Genomic DNA, 25,212 nt, shown 5'->3' with positions numbered 1-25,212 from the left:
AAAATATCAACACTTAAGCTCAATAAAATATAACATTGAATTATATTGGATTTATATACAGTATATATTTATTTGTACAGTAGATGTTTTACAGCTTGTCTTGTTATATAACTTAAGTTGATGAAATAACTGAGCAATGTCTTGAAAAGTTGTAATAGGATAATATGACATGAAATGCTCTATTAGTCTGCAAATAATTTAGACTAGCTGCTAGTTACATCATTCAAATGTTTTACTGAAATTACACTGTACCATGTAAATGACCTAACTTGGATAAAATCTGAAACATCATAACTGATTTTATCCACCCAGCTCAAAGCAGGCAGTAGTAGATTCTATTATGTAAGCATTTTCCTTTTAGAATATATATGTATTTCGGTTGCAAATTTGCAAAGTACCGGAAAGATAATGCACTTGCATTTTTACATTAGTGTTTAGGCTACCTTTAAATTAATAAAATTGACAAAGATGCAATAGGATATAAAGGATTTCCTACCAGAACTAAATAATTGAGTGTAAACCCAAACATATAAAAACAAAAAAAAGACCTACAAAAAACAAATATGGTATTGTTTTCTACTGTAATGTTGTTAGCACGCCATATGCCTTATGGGTATATACCAAGGTAAGTAAAACAATGGGGTTGTTTTAAAAATAAGCTGCTCACGTTTCAAGGAAAGTCGCACTTTGCAAGTGAATTTTCTGCAGGGTTAAGTGAATGTGGTGAAATTTCACTTTTCAAAGAATACCCAATCACCTGTAGGGAAAACAACAAGACATAATTTTTGCCCACACATGACTGGATAAAGGAAATCAGCAGAGCAGCAAGCTCTGGGGATAATTATTTGCAAAGTGCAACTTCCATTGCTATGTGAACAGCCTATTTGCCTTTAGTAAGTCACCCCCAATGTTTTAGAGAGTTTTGATGTAATAATAATTTCATTAGGTTGGATTATTTTGGAATGTGGTGATGGGACTGCATTTATGTGTACATAAAGTATAATTTCTCATTCTACAGATCAGGTGTTCTTAAAATAAAACAATTATAATTTACACCGCATGTGTTTGTTCTGTTTTATACAACAATGCCCTTGAGTATTGAATAAAAGTTTAAATAACTTAATTGAATAACCACATTGCTGTAATTAAAAAGAAGTCACACAACGTCCACAGAACATTTTGAAAGAATAAAGGTTTTAGGTTTTTTTTTTTTCAAACACACATCATAGATTTATAATCCCAGTAATTTTCTTTTTATAACACATAGTATTAACATATTAGATGCTTGAAGTAGTCTATAATGAACACGGACAATGTGCTGTATGTTATTTGCCTAATTGTGATACTAATGTAGCAGTGCATCATTTAATAAAACATCAATGTAACAAGTGATATGAAGTAAATCAAGCCTGTGTTGCCTTTAAACATCCAATTGTGTGCAGAGGAATGTTTAGAAAAAAAACTTCCTCTGCACATTATGGAGCTTCTAAATGGACACAGATTCATTTTACTTTACCTAGCCATACTTCACCTCTTTAGTAAATCTGGACCGCCAACACTGATTTAGCTAAGTATGAAATGGGGTAAAGTGAGGACATATAAAACATGTTCTTTTTTTAAAACTAATCATATGCAGAGGAAATAAAAAATAGGAACTTTCCCAATGCTTAAATTGAACACAGACTCGCTTACTCTCCCCTTATACTTAAAAAAGCCCTGGGCTCCATTCACAAAGTGGTATTTTCCTCTTTAAAATTCGTGGTAAAATACCAATAAGGCATGCAGTATTTTATAGAAATATGTGGTATTTATCTCATGTAACCATGCGGTATTTTATCAAATGCGATATCCAGTGGGATGGTTACAGTGGAGAAGAATTAGGTCCCCTGTCAGTTTTTATTGATAATAAAGAGGGAAAATGGTTTAAACTGTAGAACTTTGCCAAAGCACTAAGACAGTATGGTCCCTGCAGCAGATCTATTAACCAATTGACGACCACCCTATTGCAGATGTACAGTCAGGTCCATAAATATTGGGACATCGACACAATTCTAACATTTTTGGCTCTATACACCACCACAATGGATTTGAAATGAAACGAACAAGATGTGCTTTAACTGCAGACTGTCAGCTTTAATTTGAGGGTATTTACATCCAAATCAGGTGAACGGTGTAGGAATTACAACAGTTTGCATATGTGCCTCCCACTTGTTAAGAGACCAAAAGTAATGGGACAATTGGCTTTTTCAGCTGTTCCATGGCCAGGTGTGTGTTATTCCCTCATTATCCCAATTACAATGAGCAGATAAAAGGTCCAGAGTTCATTTCAAGTGTGCTATTTGCATTTGGAATCTGTTGCTGTCAACTCTCAAGATGAGATCCAAAGAGCTGTCACTATCAGTGAAGCAAGCCATCATTAGGCTAAAAAAACAAAACAAACCCATCAGAGAGATAGCAAAAACATTAGGCGTGGCCAAAACAACTGTTTGGAACATTCTTAAAAAGAAGGAACGCAACGGTGAGCTCAGCAACACCAAATGACCCGGAAGACCACAGAAAACAACTGTGGTGGATGACCGAAGAATTCTTTCCCTGGTGAAGAAAACACCCTTCACAACAGTTGGCCAGATCAAGAACACTCTCCAGGAGGTAGGTGTATGTGTGTCAAAGTCAACAATCAAGAGAAGACTTCACCAGAGTGAATACAGAGGGTTCACCACAAGATGGAAACCATTGGTGAGCCTCAAAAACAGGAAGGCCAGATTAGAGTTTGCCAAACGACATCTAAAAAAGCCTTCACAGTTCTGGAACAACATCCTATGGACAGATGAGACCAAGATCAACTTGTACCAGAGTGATGGGAAGAGAAGAGTATGGAGAAGGAAAGGAACTGCTCATGATCCTAAGCATACCACCTCATCAGTGAAGCAAGGTGGTGGTAGTGTCATGGCGTGGGCATGTATGGCTGCCAATGGAACTGGTTCTCTTGTATTTATTGATTATGTGACTGCTGACAAAAGCAGCCGGATGAATTGTGAAGTGTTTCGGGAATATTATCTGCTCATATTCAGCCAAATGCTTCAGAACTCATTGGACGCTGCTTCACAGTGCAGATGGACAATGACCCAAAGCATACTAGAAAAGCAACCAAAGAGTTTTTTAAGGGAAAGAAGTGGAATGTTATGCAATGGCCAAGTCAATCACCTGACTTGTTTCCGATTGAGCATGCATTTCACTTGCTGAAGACAAAACTGAAGGGAAAATGCCCCAAGAACAAGCAGGAACTGAAGACAGTTGCAGTAGAGGCCTGGCAGAGCATCACCAGGGATGAAACCCAGCGTCTGGTGATGTCTATGCGTTCCAGACTTCAGGCTGTAATTGACTGCAAAGGATTTGCAACCAAGTATTAAAAAGTGAAAGTTTGATTTATGACTATTATTCTGTCCCATTACTTTTGGTCCCTTAACAAGTGGGAGGCACATATGCAAACTGTTGTAATTCCTACACCGTTCACCTGATTTGGATGTAAATACCCTCAAATTAAAGCTGACAGTCTGCAGTTAAAGCACATCTTGTTCGTTTCATTTCAAATCCATTGTGGTGGTGTATAGAGCCAAAAATGTTAGAATTGTGTCCATGTCCCAATATTTATGGACCTGACTGTACATCTACAGGGTGGCCGTTCTGTGCAAAATCACGTATATATGTGATTCTGCACTTCCTGGTGTAGGGGGCGCACTGTGATTAGTCACAGCAGAAGCCAATCATTGGGTGCTGACCAATAGATGAGTGCTAGAACCCATTGATCAGTGAGGAGAATGACAGGACACAGCTCTGCTTATGTAAACAAGGAAGAGCTGTCCTGTCACTGGCAATCTGCTAGATTTTCTTTTTCTGCAAAGCAGGAGAAAAAAATCCAGCACATTGCCTAGTAAAAATAGCACATGTAACACACAAAAGACTTGTCAGTCACACAGTTAACTCTTTTGATCACCCTAGATCTTTAACCACTTCCCAGCCAGTGTCATTAATAAAGTGACTGTGTATATTTTTAGCACTGATCACTGTATTAGTGTTGCTGGTTCCCACAAAGTGTCAGTTAGTGTTAGACTGTCTGCAGCAATATCACAGATCTGCTATAAGTTGCTCATCGCTGCCATTACAAAAAAAAAATCCAGTATATATACACACCATAGTTTTTAGACACTATTACGTTTTTGCAAACCAATCAATATACTCTTAATGGGATTTTTTTATCAAAAATATGCAGCAGAATACATTTTGGCCTAAATTTATGAAGAAATTAGATTTTTAAAACATTTTTTAATTAGAAATGTTTTAAAGCAGAAAGTAAGAAAATATTGTGTTTTTTCTTCAAAATTGTCGGTCTTTTTTTGCTTCTACCACAAAAAAAAAAAACAGAGCTGTTGCATGACTGCACAAATGTCAGTTAAAATAACGCAGCACCATATAGCAAAAAATGGCCTGGTCAGGAATAGAGGTAAATTTTCCAGAGGGAAAGCAATTAATACAAAAAAAAAAAAAGGTGACTAGAATACCATTCAAAGGGGAGGCTGCTTTCACAGGACAAACGTGGTGTATCAAATGGTGGTGTAAAAAAATGTCTAAATGTCAGATACTGAATGAAATTAGTCTAAAAAAAATCACACACATATATAAATACCCTTCTTCTATAATGTTGTCTTTTTTATTGGTGGAAGAAGGGTATTTATATATTTGTGTGATTTTTTTTTATACTGTTTTCTTTCAATATTTGACATTTAGAAAGATATTTTCATTTACCTAAATATAACTAAAGGAAACACTTTTTAATTAGTTTTGGATAGGGTGGAGAGGTATTAGAACAATTTTTATTGTAGTCTGTGCCCCCATTAGGGAGATTCACCCATGCTATTTGTCCTGTTTACCATTATCATGGCAGTAAATCTCCCCATTTGGACAAAAAACTGACTGGGGTTCTAATCCTCCATTACAAAATTAAAAAATTAACAAGAAAGTTATGTATTTAGTTACACTTTCAAGCAGCCTTTTTCAACCTTTTCAACACAGAGGAACCCTTGAAATATTTTTCTCAGGAAGCCCCTGCTAAAATTAACTGTATCCACAACTCATGATACATTAGTGTGATGGTCACTGGGAGGAATTACCCCCTTATAGATAGCTAAAAAGATCAATGAAGTCAGTGGGAACTTGTCAGTGGAAAGATATACAGTGTTCAGCATAAATGAGTACACCCCTTTTGAAAAGTAAGATTTTAATGAATATCTCAATGAACACAAGAACAGCTTCCAAAATTTCGACAAAACTGAGTTTTAAAGAACATTTGTTTAGCTTCTAAGTTGTATTATTAACTTTACATGACAGTAAAGTTAATAATACAACTTAGATTACAAAATGTTCAATTTTAGTCAAATTGGTTGATGCAAAAATGAATACACCCACAACAAAACCTACTACATCTAGCATCAAGTCTTCTAGGCATGGAATGAACAAGCTGGTGAACAAGCTGGTGACATATTGTAACATCTATCGTTTTCCATTCTTCGAAAACAACATCTTTTAGAGCCTGGATGCAGGGTGGAGAGTGATGCTCAACTTGTCTCTTCAGAATTCCCCATAGGTGTTCAATTAGGTTCAGATCAGGAGACATACTTGGCTACTGAATCACTGTCACCCTGTTCTTTTTCAGAAATGCAACAGTGGCCTTAGATGTGCGTTTTGGATCATTGTTATGTTTGAAAAGTGCATGGCGACCAAGGGCATGGAGTGATGGTAGCATCTTTTCTTTCAATATAGAGCAGTACATCTGTGAATTCACGATACCATCAATCAAATGCAGGTCCCCAACACCAGCAGTACTCATGCAGCCCCACAGAAGGACACTGCCACCACCATGTTTTACTGTAGGCACCATGCATTATTCTTTGTACTCCTCACCTTTGTAACACCATACAGTTCTGAAGCCATCAGTTCCAAAAACATTTATCTTGGTCTCATCACTCCAGAGTACAGAGTCTCAGTAGTCATCTTCTTTTTCAGCATGAGATAGGCAGGCTTATAGGCATATATTATAGGCAGGCTTTTTTGTGCATGGGCTTTAGGAGAGGCTTCCTTCGTGGACGACACCCATGAACGCCATTCCTTTGCAGTGTATGCCATATTGTGTCACGGGAAACAGTCATCCCAGTTTGGCTTTATACTTCTATAGCTAACTGCATTGAACTTGCATGACGATTTTCTTCAACTCTTCTCATAAGAAGATGCTCCTGTCAAGGTATTAACTTGTGCAGACGGCTTGGACATATCTATAAAATGGTTGCAGTTCCATCTTTGATATATTTTTGTATCACTTTTGCTACAGTATTCTGACTGATAAGTAAAGCTTTGCTGATCTTCTTGTAGCCTTCACCTTATTGTGTAAAGAAATGATTTTCTTTCTCAGGCATTGTGACAATTCTCTTCCATGTGGTGCCATTGCTGACAGCATGAAATGGGAAAGGGTTTTCTTTGGTAAGTAACACACTTTTATAATCAACTGTCTGCTGGACACCTGTTGAATAATTAATAATTAGACTCACCTGCAGTTGAATTCTTGTTACTTAGGATTTTGGTGTCCGTTTGTGAACCAGCGGTAATAGATCGCTGCTCAGTTCTCCGGCATTCTCGGAGAACACAGTTCTCCTGTGAATGCAGTTTATGAAGCAGTTCTCCGAACGAAGGGAGAACGGTCTCCAAACGCTGGAGAACGGTCTACAAACTCTGAAAAACGGCTCATTTTACTATAATCTCTCGAGATTATAGTAAAAGATCAGTTTACTAAGCAGAGGTAAATTATCTCTGCTTAGTTTGCGGTCCCTCTGATTCTCCAGCTCTGGGCTGGAGAATCTGGAGGGAGAACACAGATCTCCAGAGAAGGGCTGACATGATCTCCTGAGTGTTATAAACTGTGAATGACCAGAGAATAGCTGAGATCCGTTGAATCGCAGCTATTCTCTGTGTCATAAAAGGACACCATTGTTGTCTAAAATTTAGCTTTGCTCCTAAGACTTTCATTGGGGTGTAATCATTTTTGCAACATGGTCTTGAATGAATTTGTTAGGAAAAATACTTTTTTGTTTGTGAAATTTAACAAATCTTGTTTGCAATCAATGGCCCACATTTGTGGGAGAACTTTGTAGTATAGCATCCCATAGAAAATATTGATTCTGAAAGGAAAGGTTTTCTGACAAATCTGTTGTGGTGTACTCATTTATGCTGAGCACTGCATCTACAAATAATTGTGAAAATGTAAAGTATCTCCATTGCATATGACATATGTTCTAACAAGGAATTAGATCATTGTGATATTTATGTACAGAAAATGAGGGGAGCTCTGCTGACTTTGATCATCCAATCATCTGGAAGCAAAAATGCTGTTTTTTTTACCTTGCATGTGATTGTGTATTCTTTTTTTTTAGTGAAGCTTTACCTCATGTACTATGTAGCTCTGGAGCAGCATGCAAGTTGCACAGTCTATTTGCCTTAAAGTAGAACTATAGGCAACATTTTTCTCATTTTGGATAGAATAAGGAAGGCTTATAACCCCTGTCCGTTTTGAGGTTTTTTTGCCATCTGTGTCCTCATTGGAAGATTTCCCCTTTATTACTTTTCTGGGGACAACCAAAAATTTGATATTGCTTTTACTTTCATTTTCAATTATAATAGTAATATAGAGGGTGAATCTCCTTATTAGGGACACAGACAGCAATAAAATCCTGACAGGTGCTCTAATCCACCTCCACTCTATCCAAAAGTAAAAAAAAAAATTCTTTAGTTATTCTTTAAGGAAATCAACCCCAATGTTTTCCATATTTAGGTTTCTATGCATTATTGTTGAGAGACCTGATCCAAAAAAGGAATAAACTACTCAACATTACCTATTGTATTTTTACATTTCTTAAATACAGCATGCCTAGACCACTACCTAATTACTGCATGCATTTAATTATTTATTTCCTACTGTGAATTGACTTTAACCACTTGAGCTCCAGAGGATTTACCCCCCTTAATGACCAGGCCTCTTTTTGCTACTCGGCGCTGCACTAATTCAACTGATAATTGCGCGGTCATGCAATACTGCACCCAAATGAAATTTACGTCCTTTTTTTCACACAAATAAAGCTTTCTTTCGGTGTAATTTGATCACCTGTGCGCTTTTTATTTTATCACGCTATAAACAGAAAAATGCCAAAAATTTTGAAGAAAAACAATATTTTTTATTTTCAGCTATAAAAAATATATAGTAAACTCAAAGTTGGTTATAAATTTAGGCCAATATATATTCTGTTACATGTTTTTGGTAAAAAAAAATCCCAATAAGTGTATATTGATTGCTTTTTGTGGCAGTTATAGCGTCTACAAACTATGGTAAAAATACTGCAATTTACGCCATTTTTTTGCTATCCAGCACTCCGCTAGTTTAACGGACAATTGCGCGGTCATGCAATATGGTACATAAATTAAATTTACATCCTTTTTCCCCACAAATTGAGCTTTCTTTTGGTGGTATTTGATCACCTGTGCGGTTTTTATTTTTTGCGCTAAAAAAAAAAGGCTGACAATTTTGAGGGAAAAAAAACAATATTTTGGACTTTTTGCTATAAAACATGTCCAGTAAAAAAAAATGCAAAAATCAAATTTAGTCATAAATTTCTGCCAAAATGCATTCTGCGACATGTCTTTGCTAAAAAAAAACCAATACGTGTAAATTAATTGGTTTATGTGAAAGTTATAGCATTTACAAATGGCGGGAAAGATACTGGGATTTTTAGGTTTTTTTTTATACTAATAATGGCGGCGATCAGGGACTTATGGCAGCGACCAGAGACTTATGGCGGGACTGCGGTGGACATTTTGACATTGGGGGGTACTGACTTGGGGTCACTGACATCCCCAAAAACACTAATACAGTGATCAGTGCAAAAAAAAAACTGACACTGTACAAATGTCAATGGGGAGGAAGGGGTTAACTTTATTTTGTAGGGAAGGGTTATCTGAGTGAGGGGAGTGTTTTACTAGGGGGCGGGGGTGTGTACTGGGCGGGACAAGGCTGATTGAGAAAGAGAAACTGTTCTTTCTCGATCAGCTCATCCTCGAGCTGAGAAGGAAGCGACAGACAGCACAGCTACTGCAGCTGTGCTCTCTGTCACTGATTGCCGCCGATCGCCGGGACATAGCCGCTAAGGAGCGGCTGTGACCCGGCGACTGACATCTGCGGCGGTGATCCGCAGGACAAATAGGGCGGCGGCGCGCCTCGCGCGCCCCCTATTTGTTTACAAAACACACGTCTTAAAACGTGGTTTTGCCTGTGAGTGCCGCCCTGCCACCGTATATGTACAGTGGCTGAGCGGCATGCGGTTAATGCCTTTTCATGCGGTATTTACCGACCGTTTTGAAGTAAATACCACAAAGCGATATGTGAATTGACAGTTTCAAGATTGCATGCAATATTTAGGGAAAATGTCCATACACCTAAATAATGCATGCATGTTCCTTTTGTGAATGGAGCCCCCTGTCACTTGACCAAACTTGACTTGACTTGACCCTGTCACCAAAATTGCTGGTAAAAGCACAAATTAAGTATTTTAACTTGTTTGCTTTCTCTAAATATTTTTTTTTTTTACTTACAATGTGCCTGTGAACTTGCCAGCAAATGTGATATTTTAGGAAGAGTTTATTTCCTAATACAGTCCCTTTTCTCCTTGCTTGTCATAGTCCTATCCTCTTTTAGTACTGTCTAATTACAGTCTTTGCTGGCCCAGCTCCTCTGCCCCTCACTTCCCTACATCATTTTTCATGTAGCTGCTGAAGGATGGGGTTTGTGCTGATACTACATCAAAGATAGTGGCACCCAGAAGCAGTTTTATCCAAGCAGTCTTATTCAAGAAAAGGTTTATAGGTAAATAACATGCTTAAAACACTTAAATGAACATATAATCATAACAGAAGGTTCTTGATGAAATGAATGGTCTGGTGACTGGGTGTCTTTAAGTACATGACACCCAACTAGTAATTGATTCAGTGATCACAGACACACACACACGCACACAGACAAACACTTTCCAGAATTTGGGTTTGAGTTATGGCACAAACTTCAATATTGGACCATTGATTTCTGTCAGCTTTTGTAAATCGTGAAATCCAATGCTGATGCTGTTAAGATAATGACTAAAATTATTATTTGGTCTCCAAATATTACCTGCACTCCTGGGTTTCCTACTATCCCTGGTAATCCCTGTTATGGAAAAAAAAAGACATGTGAATTTTTTTTTAAACATGCAGACTTACTTGGCAGTATTGTTATTTCCAAACTATAAAATAAATGTATTAAAAGTGCATTTGGATTACAAACCCATTTCATGAATTAGTGATGGCTGTTGGGAAGGGCAATTATACACAAATGGCACTGGCATTGGGTACACTTGTACAAGCGTAACCATACAACAATCTATAATAGCTTACAATAATGCATCTTCCACTGATAAACCATGTATTCTCTTATAAATGATTATCCGCACTATTGTGGTCTCTTATGTTATGCTATGTTTGCCTCAATTAGTTACCATGTACGTCTGATTATACCACATTGTGCTCTACCAACATTAGTAAACTCTGGATTTCTCAAAATGTAGCTTGTATAATACTAAACTAGCAATGGATAAAAGAACATATTCTTTTTTTATTTATTTTTTTTAAATGTATACCTGTATTTTTTAAATTGGGGGGTATAACTGAAGGCATCAGCCTGCCAAAGGGTAAAACAATACTGATCAGCCAGGAAAATGTATCCTGGATGATCAATTTATCACCCAGCTACACAATCATTGGGAGGACCTTCATGCATACAAACCTTTCCCAAGCCAACCCTAATTATTCAGATCAGGCAACAGATCTTTGACACCTTTAAACTGTGTGGCATTGGGAATACAATTTGTATACTGATTTCTAACTACTTTCACTTTAGTATTTAAAGTGATTCTAACGTTTCTTTTTTTTAATTTAAATAACAAACAAGTCTATACTTACCTGCTGTGTGCTGTGTGCAGTGGTTTTGCACAGCGCAGCCCAGATCCTCCTCTTCTTGGGTCCCCCCTGCAGGATTTCCTGGCACCTCCTTCCTGTCGGGTGCCCCCACAGCAAGCAGCTTGCTATGGGGGCACCCACTGCTCCGTGTGTCCATTCACATATGAAGCCACGGCTTGGCCCCGCACCCTCTCTCTCCTCATTGGCTGACTGGCTGTGATTGACAGCTTGCCTTCTCAGCCAATGAGAAGGCAGAGACACAGGATAGCCGTACCTATCATTCACATCACTGGATCGCAATGAGGCTCAGGTAAGTATTGAGGAGGCTGGGGACACTGCTGCACAGAGATGGATTTTTTCCTTCATGCATAGAGTGCATGAAGGTAAAGACCTTCAGCCTTTACAACCACTTTAACAAGGAAAATGTCTGACATACTGTATGTATCCTTACAGCAATAGCTAGATATTTCTACACAGGCTTGGGCGATTTGATCACAAGCCAATCATCCTACCAATGTTTCTCTGGATTAAACCAAAAAATTATCTACATTTTCCAAACTACTGCATATTCTTAGAAATATTCAACAATAGCAATAACTGGACAAATTCCAGGTCTTGTTCATCAATGTTTATGCCATTACATATTCGTTTAAAGATATCACACAATGGCTAAAAAAATTGTTTCCTAGCTAGTTTATTTGGTTCACTTTCTCCCCAATATTTTTATACATGTATGGAAAGAATAATGTCACTTTAATATACGTAAAGAGTGTGATTCTAGGGGGTTGGATCCCCTGATAGGTTTTGTTTGCTTTCTGTGATTGTTTGCTCTCTCAATTCTCAAATCTCAGCTCTCACAGAAAACAGGAGATAAAGCAAAATTGGTAAATGGGATCACCTATTCCCTTAACAAATGTCCAAAAAAAGCTTTAGAAGATCCAACTTCCTGATGTGTCTTAAAGTTGTAACAAACATTTATTATATTGTAGCTTACCAATTCTTAGATGTGGTGGTTACATTAATTTTCTTTTTTTAGTCTTTCTTTCCTTTATTTTCACCTGCTGATGCAGATGTGCCAGTTAGAGTGTTGAGACAAACCATTTAACACTGACAGGGGTGCTTACAATGACCAGCTTTTGTTTATTTATGTAAAACCTTTATCCAAAAAAATAAATAAATAAATAAGTTTGCTTTAACCTCCCTGGCGGTATGATTATTTCAGATTTTTGGTGCTGAAAGCGGTACCATTTTTTTGCATGGAAATATGTATTTTTTTTATTGTAGGCTGTAATTTTTAGGAAAAACTCACTGAAATCTGTCCGAACAAGAGTCTAGTAAACATCCCGGGTAGGATAAAATTTGAAACACAAAATCATAAATTATAATTTAATAAATAATCATAAAAATAATATAAAAATAATAAAAAATTTAATTCAATAATATAATCAAACCAAAAACACTGAAATGTGAAATAGAGCGCCAAGTTCGCACATTGCTGAGCTCAGTCGCAAAATCATTTTCAGTTTCTGATGACGAATTTCCCCCACGAATCATTATCACTAAATTCTGTAAGTGGTTCTGATTTACTATCGCTATTCTCTAGCTGATCTAAACCGCTTTTGACCTAAAGGGACACTTTTTGGACGCCATGGACATTTCTCAGTTTCCAGGCAGAAAGAACAGACAAAATGCAGGCAGGGCGCAGGACAAAGCACTAGGGACAATATGTATGTGAAATAGGTTGAAACAGCAATGTTTTACTGTGTAAAATGAAAAAAAAAAAAAATGACATTTTTTAAAATTTTTAAATTTCCCGCCGCCGCCGGCGGCGGCGCCCGTACGTCCCGACGTCACAGGGACAGGACACAGAAGCCGGATGCCGGCATCGGCCGGAGGAGATGGCCGGGGACGCTGCAGGGGACACATCGTGGGAGCGCAGGGTAAGGTAAGTAAAGAACACATGCCGGAGCAGCGCCGCATGGTATTCCCGAGTGTAGCTCGGGGTTACCGCTTTTGGTACTGAAATGTTACCCCGAGCTACACTCGGGAATACCGCCAAGGAGGTTAATTGCAGTGTATTCAAATCTGCTAGTGCATCTAAAGGATGGTATACATAGACTGAAAATCAGTTGGTTCAACAAGAACAGGATGAATTGCACTCTGTGTGTACTGTTGTCTGTTCAACAGAAGCAAGTCTAACAACTAACAACAGAATTGAATGGTATTGACGGAAAACCAGCATTCAATCTGTGCATGCAACCAATGATAGCCATCTCTGTTTTTGTTCTGTCTGTTGAATGAAAAAAAAAAACCTCCCCATATATACCCAACGTTACACTTAGCTCTCCCCAGACTAACAATACTGTTGTCCGAAGGTGTCTCTGTGCTCCTTCATACAGAGTGAGGGCACTCTAATACAAGAGGTCTGTCACCAGGTGAAAACAGACAGGAAAAAGCCTACAAGAGAAAATCAATGCAACCACCACATTCAATATTTGGTAAGCTGCAATATATAACATTTTTGGTTTTGGACCTAATACCATTTTAAGGACAGGAGGTAAAGGAAAATGTTCCCCCCCAAGAAATTAAAAAATCCCAAACATTTTGCAAAATTAACAAAAATAGCTTTAGATACACTGGAACGACAACATTAAACAGACTGTATTGTGTACAACTCCTGGAACACATACAATTGTCCAGCTTCAAAACTCCAGAGTATCAGGGTTGTTCTCATCCAAAGGGCCTGCACAGACCAAGACCTCGGTAACCAGATAGGTGATAACACCAAGAGGAAGGACCACTACTGCCAATGTTTGTGTGGATGAAAACGCTCCCTGGTTTTTCGCTGATAGTAAAAATCTGAAAGCGTGGTGGAACTGAATACACAGATATTTAAAGAAAACCTTGTCTGTACAAATCTCCATTTTGTCCTCACAAAATGCATCTTTTAATGCAGAGTTTGTCAGCTCCTAGGACTAAAATGGCAACTTATTGATTCAAAACAAAAATATTTCACAAGAAATGCATAATTCACTGCAAATAGCAAGGAAGGCGCCTCTAAGTGCAGTATGCAGCAGTTTATTGAATTGTAAAAGGTTAAAAGCACTTACAAGATGGCAGACGGATAAAAGACGGATAAAAGCTCATCAGTTATGAGATCTGAGGAAGGAGTGTCTGCACATGCTCCAAAATGTGTTACTGTCCCCTTGACGTGACATCCGGCGTGTGCGTTCCACGCCTCTCCTGGAAGTACAGTGGCCATCTTGCCCGTGTGTTCCACCACACTCACTACCATTGGTCAGCTCACTGTGTCCCCCTGGCATTATACTTGATGAGCTTTTATCTGACTGCTATCTTGTAAGTGCTATTAACCTTTTACAATTCAATAAACGACTGCATACTGCACTTACTTTGCTGTTTACTTTACTAGAGTCTGCTTCCACTCTCAGTGCACAGTGTGCTCCCATGTCATCTGGTCTCCCTTCCCTCCAATGGATGCCCAAGATCCTTTTCTCCTGGAGGTCATACCATTGCAGAGCTCCCTACAAACACTATTAACATTTAGGTGTCCGTTTATGACACACAGAATAGCTGCGATTCAACAGATCTCAGCTATTCTCTGGTCATTCACAGTTTATGACACCCAGGAGAACTTGTTCAGCCCTTCACTGGAGATCTGTGTTCTCCCTCCAGATTCTTCAGCCCAGAGCTGGAGAATCGGAGGGACCGCAAACTAAGCAGAGATAATTTACCTCTGTTTAGTAAACTGATCTTTTACTGTAATCTCGCGAGATTATAGTAAAATCAGCCGTTTTCCAGCGTTTGTAGACCATTCTCCCTTCGTTTGGAGAACTGATCTACATATGCTTCATAAACGGCATTAACAGGAGAACTGTGTTCTCCGAGAATGCCGGAGAACTGAGCAGCGATCATTTACCGCTGGTTCATAAACGGACACCATACTGCGCTGACTGTGGACATACTGTAGATAGCCAGTTCTTTGGACTAAGCAGTATTTTGTCAATATGAACCTCTATTTTTTTTTTATTTGCTCATTTTTTAATATACACAGTTTTTCATCACTAAACTGTAATATAATTGGAATAAAATTATGGGGGAAATGTAGAAAGCATGAATTATAGCAAAGTATATAAATAGACTGGTACATACCATCAAAGTTATTTTGATATTATCAGTTTACTGAATAAAATACCTTGTTGACTAGAGTGGATCTTTAAATATATTTCATACTAATAAATCATAACTACTGATACACTTCCAAAAGACTCTCTTTAAAATTCTGATCTTGACTGCACATGTATGATAACTTGAAATGAAATGCATATCTTACAATTACATACCTCTAAGATAATAAAACAGTTCCAAATAATGTAATTGTTTATTTATTAACATTTATTTTAGATTTGTATTGAATTAGGAAGGGTTAGAGTCCCTGTTAATTTAAATTGGTTTCTGTCTTGCTACTGTGTGGTCACTGGAACAGTGGTTGATGGGAATCTCTCTAAAGGGCACAAAGACCGCAAATAAAGCATTATTTGCAGTTAAATGGGAAAGAGTTAGAACCTCAATCAATTTAATTGCTGTCTGAGACCACCACTGGGGTCACTGGGGCAGAAAATTAGTGCAAATCTGCCCAGCAGGGACACAGGCAGCAATAAAACCCAGACAGGGGTTCTAAACTTCCCTGATTTATAAATAAAAATGCTAAGGTTATACTTAATTACTATTGGCACTACTAAAGCCGTTCTGTATAGGGTCTCAGACTAATGTCATTAAGTTAAAATAATGTTGTCATTCTGTGAGTTTTACCTCTAATTAAATTATAAACCTCAAGACACTGAGTACATTTTTGCACAATGGTAGGATTTCTTCTCCAGCTGGCTCAAGGCAATGCAATTCTGTGTGAGACCACACAGTTAGTTATTATCAATTCTAAGCAAAAACATCGGTGCCCAGAATAACTATTCAAAGGCTTTATTGAAAAATAAACTCAGACTACATTCCCCTTACCTCTATGGCACTTGGCCATTTGAAATTAAACAAATCATATTTTTAGTTAACAGACAGAGCACATTCTTCAAGTAAATAAATATATTATGTAAAAAAGAAAAACAAATATATATATATATATATATATATTCACTAGAGGTCTGCTAGCCATCGTCACAGCATTTGCTGACATGAATGATGCAAGGCAATAAGGCAACTTCTCCACGATGCAAATATACAGTCAGGTCCATAGATATTTGGAACATCAACACAATTCTAACATTTTTGGCTCTATAGACCACCACAATGGATTTGAAATGAAACAAACAAGATGTGCTTTAACTGCAGACTGTCAGCTTTAATTTGAGGGTATTTACATCCAAATCAGGTAAACAGTGTGAATTACAACAGTGTGCCTCCCACTTGTTAAGGGACCAAAAGTAATGGGACAAATGGCTTCTCAGCTGTTCCATGGCCAGGTGTGTGTTATTCCCTCATTATCCCAATTACAATGAGCAGATAAAAGGTCCAGAGTTCATTTCAAGTGTGCTATTTGCATTTGGAATCTGTTGCTGTCAACTCTCAATATGAGATCCAAAGAGCTGTCACTATCAGTGAAGCAAGCCATCATTAGGCTGAAAAAACAAAACAAACCCATCAGAGAGATAGCAAAAACATTAGGCATGGCCAAAACAACTGTTTGGAATATTCTTAAAAAGAAGGAACGCACCGGTGAGCTCAGCAACACCAAATGACCCGGAAGACCACGGAAAACAACTGTGGCGGATGACCAAAGAATTCTTTCCCTGGTGAAGAAAACACCCTTCACAACAGTTGGCCAGATCAAGGACACTCTCCAGGAGGTAGGTGTATGTGTGTCAAAGTCAACAATCAAGAGAAGACTTCACCAGAGTGAATACAGAGGGTTCACCACAAGATGTAAACCATTGGTGAGCCTCAAAAACAGGAAGGCCAGATTAGAGTTTGCCAAACGACATCTAAAAAAGCCTTCACAGTTCTGGAACAACATCCTATGGACAGATGAGACCAAGATCAACTTGTACCAGAGTGATGGGAAGAGAAGAGTATGGAGAAGGAAAGGAACTGCTCATGATCCTAAGCATACCACCTCATCAGTGAAGCATGGTGGTGGTAGTGTCATGGCGTGGGCATGTATGGCTGCCAATGGAACTGGTTCTCTTGTATTTATTGATGATGTGACTGCTGACAAAAGCAGCAGGATGAATTCTGAAGTGTTTCGGGCAATATTATCTGCTCATATTCAGCCAAATGCTTCAGAACTCATTGGACGCCGCTTCACAGTGCATATGGACAATGACCCAAAGCATACTGCAAAAGCAACCAAAGAGTTTTTTAAGGGAAAGAAGTGGAATGTTATGCAATGGCCAAGTCAATCACCTGACCTGAATCTGATTGAGCATGCATACAATCTAAGGTCCCTAACTTACATTCATACATACACATACTAGGGCCAATTTAGACAGGATCCAATTAACCTATCAGCATGTCTTTGGAGTGTGGGAAGAAACTGGAGTACCCGGAGGGAACCCACGCAGGCACAGGGAGAACATGCAAACTCCAGGCAGGTGATCTCATGGTTGGGATTTGAACTAATTACCCTAGTACTGCCAGGCGGAAGTGCTAACCATTTACTCACTGTGCTAGCTTGTATTAGAATGCATAATCTGTCTGAAGCCAAATAAAAACCCATCAAAAAAGGATGTAAGGTGATCAGATCTTTAACTAATTTGACTATTCAAACAAGATCCAGACATCTGGTAAAAAATAATAAGACTGATTTACTAAAAGTGTTGAGAATGCTCCCCCCCCCCCCTAAAAAATGATTCAATCATGTGAAAAGCCATATGTTGCATTTTTTTTTCTCTTGATAATTCTCTTGGATAACTGAAATAAATCTTTTTTTGCGTGGTTCTATCTGCCATTCTGGCTGCTTAATACTTGACTGGTGCCGCAATGTTTGCTCCATATATTGTGTTAAATTATTGACAGTTTGTGTCACAAAATGGCTTGTTTAGCTCTAAAAGTTTTTGAAATTGGAGAAATACAAGAATACATAAAAAGGGATCCAAATATACCCGTTATAAACATAACAATTGTATTATGCAAGAAGCCTTGATTTATATGAGAGCAGAAAAATTAAACATATAAATATGTTTTTGATTGGCTTCTTCAGAATAATATTTTAATTGGTGTCAGTCTTAATAAACAGCATATACCAAACATGTAAATATGCTTACAATCAAATACATATAAACACTCTCATTCGCAGTTCACATTCACATTGCTGGAATGGATATTTTGAGTCCATGTTTTAAAGAAAAAGAAACCCAATTATGATTAGTGAAATGACACCATCATCACCACCTCCAAACTTTACAATATATGGTTTCCTTGAATTCAGAGATTTTAATAATTTGAAAAATCCTTTTGATCTATCACAGTGTTCTTTTTGCCACACCTGTAAATTAGGTATAGGTTGTGTTTCCATGTCTTTATGTGAGGGCACCAGGGAAGGCTAATATTAGTTGCTCAGCCCCAAATATCTAATCATATATTTGTAATTAAATGTTGGTCTTCCCTGTTTAGGAACTTTTTTAGCCAAGTAGCCTGTAAATGACAGTATGTAACAGAACTCACTTGTCTTTTGTAGCAGTATATTTACCTTAATTGATCAATAATTTGCATAATTAAAAGCTTTGCTGGTATTAATTTTGAAAAGAGACAAGCAAAATGATCAGAGGGCCAGAAATCAAAATGCATATATATATATATATATATATATATATATATATATATATATATATATATATATATATATATAATAATAAGCAAAGTAAAACAATGCTGCCATACTGGGGAAATTTTCCATATTAATATTGGATGATAATGCTGGGTTATTTTCGAAACACTGCAAAAAAGAGCAGAAATATTGCCCAGAGCGGGTTTAATAATGGTTAAAATAATATCCCCACAAAATAGGGCAATATATTTATTAAACTGTATAGACTATAGTGTATTTTGTTTGCAGAGCTTACAGAGATCAGGTTCAGTAGCTGTCTATCTGCTGTGGTGGTGTATAATAAATAGTGGGCTTAAAATTAAAAACTAACAGTATTGAATATCCCAAAAGCAACTCTTACTTGGGTGAATCACTAGGAAACAAGGGATCCTTGTAAATGTAGTAATTAATATGTTAAAACAAAGCTCCAGCCGAACAGTTAAATGCAACGTTTAAATGCATGCCTGTAAACTGTTTTATTAGCCAAAATATTTTTAATTTGTTTACGATATCTTGTAATTCAAACAACCCTTCCACGTTGCATAGTAGGAATTATGATTATGTATAGAACCATAGACTATTGGGGCAGAAATTGATAGCCACTTAAAGTGTTAGTAAATCCAGGACCCTGCATTCACTATATCTGGTCTCCCACAGTACACAGAACATGGAAATGCAATTATTTTAGTAAATATAAACTGCAAAATACCTTTCTCATCAGCAGTATATATCAGTCTTGTGACTTCTATCAGTGCCCAGCTGAGCACTGGTTAATCTTGTAATCATTCCCCTCTGATTGTCTTATAAGGCTGCATGACCCCTGACCCTCTGCCTGGACAGTGCTGATTGCACCACTCCCCCCAAAAAAAAAACCTCTAGCAATACCAAACTGAGCATGTGCATGTCTCCGAGGGCTTTGTACTATCAGAAAATGTTTGGGGACTGTGGAAGAAGAGGAGGATCAGAGGAGAGAGGATCAGAGAAGATAGGATCGAACAGCCTTTTTACACAAAGCAGAGGATTAACTCCTTAGGTTCCACAGTGAGTATAACAAGCATGCTTTACTGCATATACAGACTGATCCTACTGTTGTGGGTTAGTAACACTTTCAGAGGCTGACTGAGTAAAACATGCAGTGCAAAGGGTTTTTGGCCTAGTCTTGCTCTTTAAAACTGCCTCGTCACTAGCAATTTTACACAGTTTTTTCATCTATGGTCTTTAATTTATTTCATTAAAACACCTACCTGTTCCCCATGTCTCTGTTACATTTCACTCTTGCTTACTAAAACTGTCCTGGTACTGGTCAGTTGTGCACTTCTGTTATCTGTGGTCTGTTAATTCCTAATGGGAATTTGACAGAAATCTGCCAGGGGCAGGACAGTTTTGTGAGAGCACTTTCTAATTTCTATCCACTGATCGCATAAGCCCCTGCTAAAACTAAAGGATTTTTTTTTAAACTGAAAGGAATCAGATCTGGGTGCTGTTGCTGTATGCAAGCCAAGTTTATGTTTTAACAACTTCATGTTTGGACACTTTTACCCCCTTCCTGTCCAGGCCAATTTTCAGCTTTCAGTGCTATCACACTTTGAATGACAATTGCGTGGTCATGCAACACTGTACTCATGAATTTTTTAGCATTTTTTGAGACAGATAAAACTTTATTTTGGTGGTATTTATTCACCACTGGGATTTTTATTTTTTTTGCTATATAAATGAAAAAGTCCAAAAGTCTTATAAAATTTTGCAAATAAATACTATTTCTTCATAAATCTTGGCCAAAATGCATTCAGTTATCTTTTTAGTAAAGAAAAAATAACCTAAATTAGTTTATAACCAAAAATTATAACTTTTAAAACATTTTTTTTACATTATTATTTTATTTTTTATATTTTTATTTATGCTTTTTTTTAACATACTGTCACCCTAGCAGTACAGTGCCACCATAATGACACTGTACTACTTGTGGGGGGTGATTTTTTTTTTTTTATTTCACACTGATTGCTTTTACACCCTTAAAGGCTGTAAAAGCAATCATTTCTCTTTCTCTCTGGCTGCATTCTTGCAGCCATTGAGAAATACTGTGAGAGTTATGATTGGTCACAGCTTGTCACATGGTACAAGGCTGTTGTAAATAGCCTTGTACCATGTGACCTCTGTGATTATTCACAAATTTCACACGTAGTAAGCAATGATGTCAGAAGTGACATCTTGCTTACTACTATTTATGTGATCACTGATTGGCCAATCAGTGATCACATGATCGGGACTGCACACAGAGGTTCCATACAGCGATCGGTGTTCTGCTGTGTCCTTCGGACACAGCGGGCACCGGATCGCGGCGCCGTGCTCCCAGGGAGTGCGCACAGGCCGGACGGGAAGTGGTTAAAAAATCCATAAATCCATGGCCACAGTTTAGGCTGCTCATGAAATTTGTACTGTTCCATAACACCACATATAACTTAAAAGCATACCCCAAGCCAAGGATGTTTTTTAACCACCTTCCGCCCGCCATATAGTAATATGACGGATGCAAGGTGGTTCTCTCATTCTGGGAGGACGTCATATGATGTCCTCCCATTCTAACCGCGCATGCATGGCTCCCGGAGCGCTCAGCGCGGCGATCGGTGGTGCGCTGTGTCCCTCGGACACAGTGGTTCACCGATCCACGGAAAGAGCCGAAGATGTCGGCTCGGTCATGTGATCAGCTGTGTCCAATCACAGCTGATCACATGTAAACAGGGAAATGCCAGTTATCAGTGATGCTGACAGCTCGAGAGGAGAGCCGGTAATCGGCATTCTGCGGAGGGGACATGTACACTGATCATCAGAGCACTGATAATCAGTGTGCCCTAATGATCAGTGTACCCCAGCAGTGCCACCTGCCAGTGTCCATCAGTGCCAGCTGTCAGTGCTCATCAGTGCCACGTGCCAGTGCCTATCAGTGCCACATCAATTCCACATATCAGTGCCCATCTGAGCTGCCTTTCAGTGTCACCCATCAGTGCCAGTCAGTGCCACCTATCAATGCCAATCAGTGCCATCTATCAGTGCTGCCAATCAGTGCCACCTCGCAGTGCCAGTCAGCGCCGCCTATCAGTGTGCATCAGTGCCGCCTATCAGTGCCCGTCAGTGCCGCCTAACAGTGCCAGTCAGTGCCACATAACAGTGCCAGTGCCGCCTATTAGTGCCAGTCAGTGCCGCCTATCAGTGTCACCTCTCAGTGCCATATATCAGTGCTGCCTTTCAGTGCCCATCAGTGATGCCTGTCAATGCCCATCAGTGCCACTTACCAGTGCCTCCTCATCAGTGCCATCTATAAGTGTCCATCAGTGCAGCCTATCAGTGCCCATCACTGCAGCCTCATTAGCGCACATCAGTGAAGGAGAAATATCACTTATTTACAAAATTTTATAACAAAAAATAAGAAAAAAACTTTCAGTGGTTTTTGGTTTGTTTAAGAAAAAATAAAAAACCCAGAGGTGATTAAATACCATCAAAATAAAGCTCTATCTGTCACAACAAAACGATAAAAATGTCATATGGGTACAGTGTTGCATGACCGCACAATTGTCATTCAAAGTGCAACAGCGCTGAAAGCTGGAAACTGGCCTGGGCAGGAAGGGGGTATAAGTGCCCTGTAGACTTGTGGTTAAAGTGTGCTGGTAATGTTTTTGTTTTTTCCAAGTCATTTTCAAAGCCTCATAAAAAAGGACCACTGACTGCTTTTTTTGCAATTGGTACACGCCATTGGTACACGCCATTGGTACACGCCATTGGTACACGCCCCCCCATGTCAGTGCCTAGCTTTACTCCTAGGATTAACACCCTCCTCCATAAACAGCAATGGGATTTGCTGCTAAGTTGCTAAATTTATTGAATGTCAACCAGAAATCACAGAACCTTTGGTGACACAAACCTGGGCATATTCACTCAACCCTGTTAGAATGTTCCTGTCAGAATGGAAAATGATGGGAAATCTCTTAGGAAGGGACATGGACTGAAGCAATATATTTAATTTAGTGATATTCATTACTTTTAATTCTTTACTGCTGCCACAAGGATAGGGAGTGAAATCTCTCCAACAGAGTCATGGATAGCAATAAGGCCAGGCCACAAACCTTTAGTCTTGCCAAGTGTATCTATGATTATAATATAAAAAATTGTGGGCCAGAGTTGAGCTTTAAGGCTTACATTAAGGGTTGCGCTTACAATGTATGCTCAGCCAAAGCTTTTTTTCTCAGTTTTGGATAGAGTGGAGAAGGATAGAATTCCTCACAAAGCTTTACCCTCACTTCCTGTCCTACTGCCATTTTGTCTAACAGGAAGTGAGGAGAACTCTCCAACAGCAACACAGACAGAACTAAAAATATTTTTCTTTGGTAGGCAAAGGCTAGAACCCCTATCTGATTTTGATTTGTGCCTGTGTCCCTTTTCATTTCATTTCCAGTTGAAAATGTTGTCATCAGGACAGGAAGAGAAGGTAAATCTTTCTAACAGAGCCCCAGATAATGGTAATATCCCAACAGCAGTTCTAAATCTTCTCCACTTTATCCCCCGAAAATAAGGGTTTTAGGCTAACATACACTTTAAAGTGTTTCTAAAGGCTAGGAGTTTTTACCTTAATGCATTGCTTGCATTAGAGTAAAACATACGCCACTATTATCCACCCCTCCCCCACCTTTACCCACTTGCCCTCCTGCGGTTTTCCCCCCCTTCCTGACCAGGCCATTTCTTGCGTTACGTTAACTGACAATTGCGCGGTCATGCAACTCTGCACCCAAATGAAATGTATGTCCTTTTTTCCACAAATAGAGCTTTCTTTCTGTGGTATTTGATTGCCTGTGAATTTTTTGCGCTATAAAAAAAAGATCGACAATTTTGAGAAAAAAAACAGTATTTTAACTTTTTGCTGTAAAACATATCTAGTAAAAAATGTTTTAAAATCTAATTTCATCATAAATGTAGGCCAAAATGGATTCTGCTACATGTCTTTGGTAAAAAAAAATCCCAATACATGCAAATTAATTGGCTTACATGAAAGTTATAGCATTTACCAATGGCGTTATATATACTGGAATTTTTTCATTTTCTTTTTACTAGTAATGACGGCAATCAGAGACTGGACTGCGGCGGGCATTCTGACACTGGGGGGAACTGACTTGGTGTCACAGACATCCCCAGTGACACCAATACAGTGATCAGTGCTAATAAAAAGCACTGACACTGTACTAATGGCGCTAGGCAGGAAGGGGTTAACATGTGGGGTGATCAAAGGGTTAACTGTGTGCTGTGTGCCGTTTTACATTGTGTCCTATGTGTGTGCTTCACTGTAAGCACACTGATTTGCATGGCTGTGCTATGCACAGCCATACAAAGCAGTGTGCAGGAGCTGACAGGGGATAGAACTGTATTGTTTAAAAACAGTTCTCCACCCATTGGAGATGCTCGGGAATCACAGGGCGCCGTCGAGCAATCAGCATCCAGGACCTGGTGATTGACACTTGAGGCCACAAATGGTGGCGCGGGTAGGGTGTATGCCCCCTACCCGGAACTGCAAAATCACATACATATACGTGATTTTGCGCACCCGTGCCACCCTGTAGCAGTACTTCTGCTATAGGGCTGAGGGGAAGCAGTTAAACACTTACCTGAGCCTGTCAGGAATCCAGAGCTGTGCTTGACTGCAGTCTTCTTCCCCTCTCTTCCACTTCTTACAGGGACTAGGGCAACAACAAGAAACATTGGCTACTGCTGCTGTCAATCAAATGCTGTGAGGAGGCATTGAGCTGTGCTGTATGTGCAGCCAGGGCTGCACTGTGCAAAACCATTGCACAGAGCAGGTAAGTGTCACATGTTCGTTATTTTAATTTTAAAAAATCTAAACTTTACAATCATTTTAAAGTGGAACTACACTGCACCTGAGTGGCACAAACCAAAACCGCTTTTTAATTAATTTTTAATATTCAAAGCAAACTCGCCCAACCAATGTCTCCATTCCTTGGTTTTCTGAGAAATCACTTTGAAAAACACCCCCAGCATTTATTGTTGGGCCATGTTGAGTAAGGGCAGGTGATTAGTGTAACATTTACTTCCTGGAATCCATCTACCCCTAGCTCAGCCATGCAGACAGGAGAGTGTGCTTAGCTGTGAAAACGCATCCTTCCCTCCTGAAGACTCCTGGAAAGTATGATATCATTTGCCTAGGTTTAAGAACCAGGAAGTAACTGAAGAAATGTAAAAGGAATGTAAAAAAAAAAGTTTAAAACAGGTAACTCTAATATACCTTCCTATGTATTTAC

At 38.7% G+C, this 25,212-nt stretch overlaps 1 protein-coding gene across 1 annotated transcript in view; it reads right to left on the bottom strand.

Moving 5' to 3' along the window:
* The window catches only part of COL21A1 (collagen type XXI alpha 1 chain), a 276,488-nt gene that overhangs the window by 92,787 nt on the left and 158,489 nt on the right, over nt 1-25,212 (bottom strand). Inside the window, exon 11 of the mRNA XM_089694136.1 lies at nt 10,259-10,294. Within this exon, the coding sequence (XP_089550262.1) occupies nt 10,259-10,294 (36 nt within the window). The remainder of the gene's footprint in view (nt 1-10,258; nt 10,295-25,212) is intronic.

The sequence above is a fragment of the Staurois parvus genome, unplaced genomic scaffold (assembly GCF_062004578.1).
Source record: "Staurois parvus isolate SC_StPar_1 unplaced genomic scaffold, SC_StPar_1.0 ptg000652l, whole genome shotgun sequence".
NCBI lineage: Eukaryota > Metazoa > Chordata > Amphibia > Anura > Ranidae > Staurois > Staurois parvus.
The sequence above is the reverse complement of the archived record's forward strand: the minus strand, read 5'-3'. Positions and strand labels throughout refer to the sequence as shown.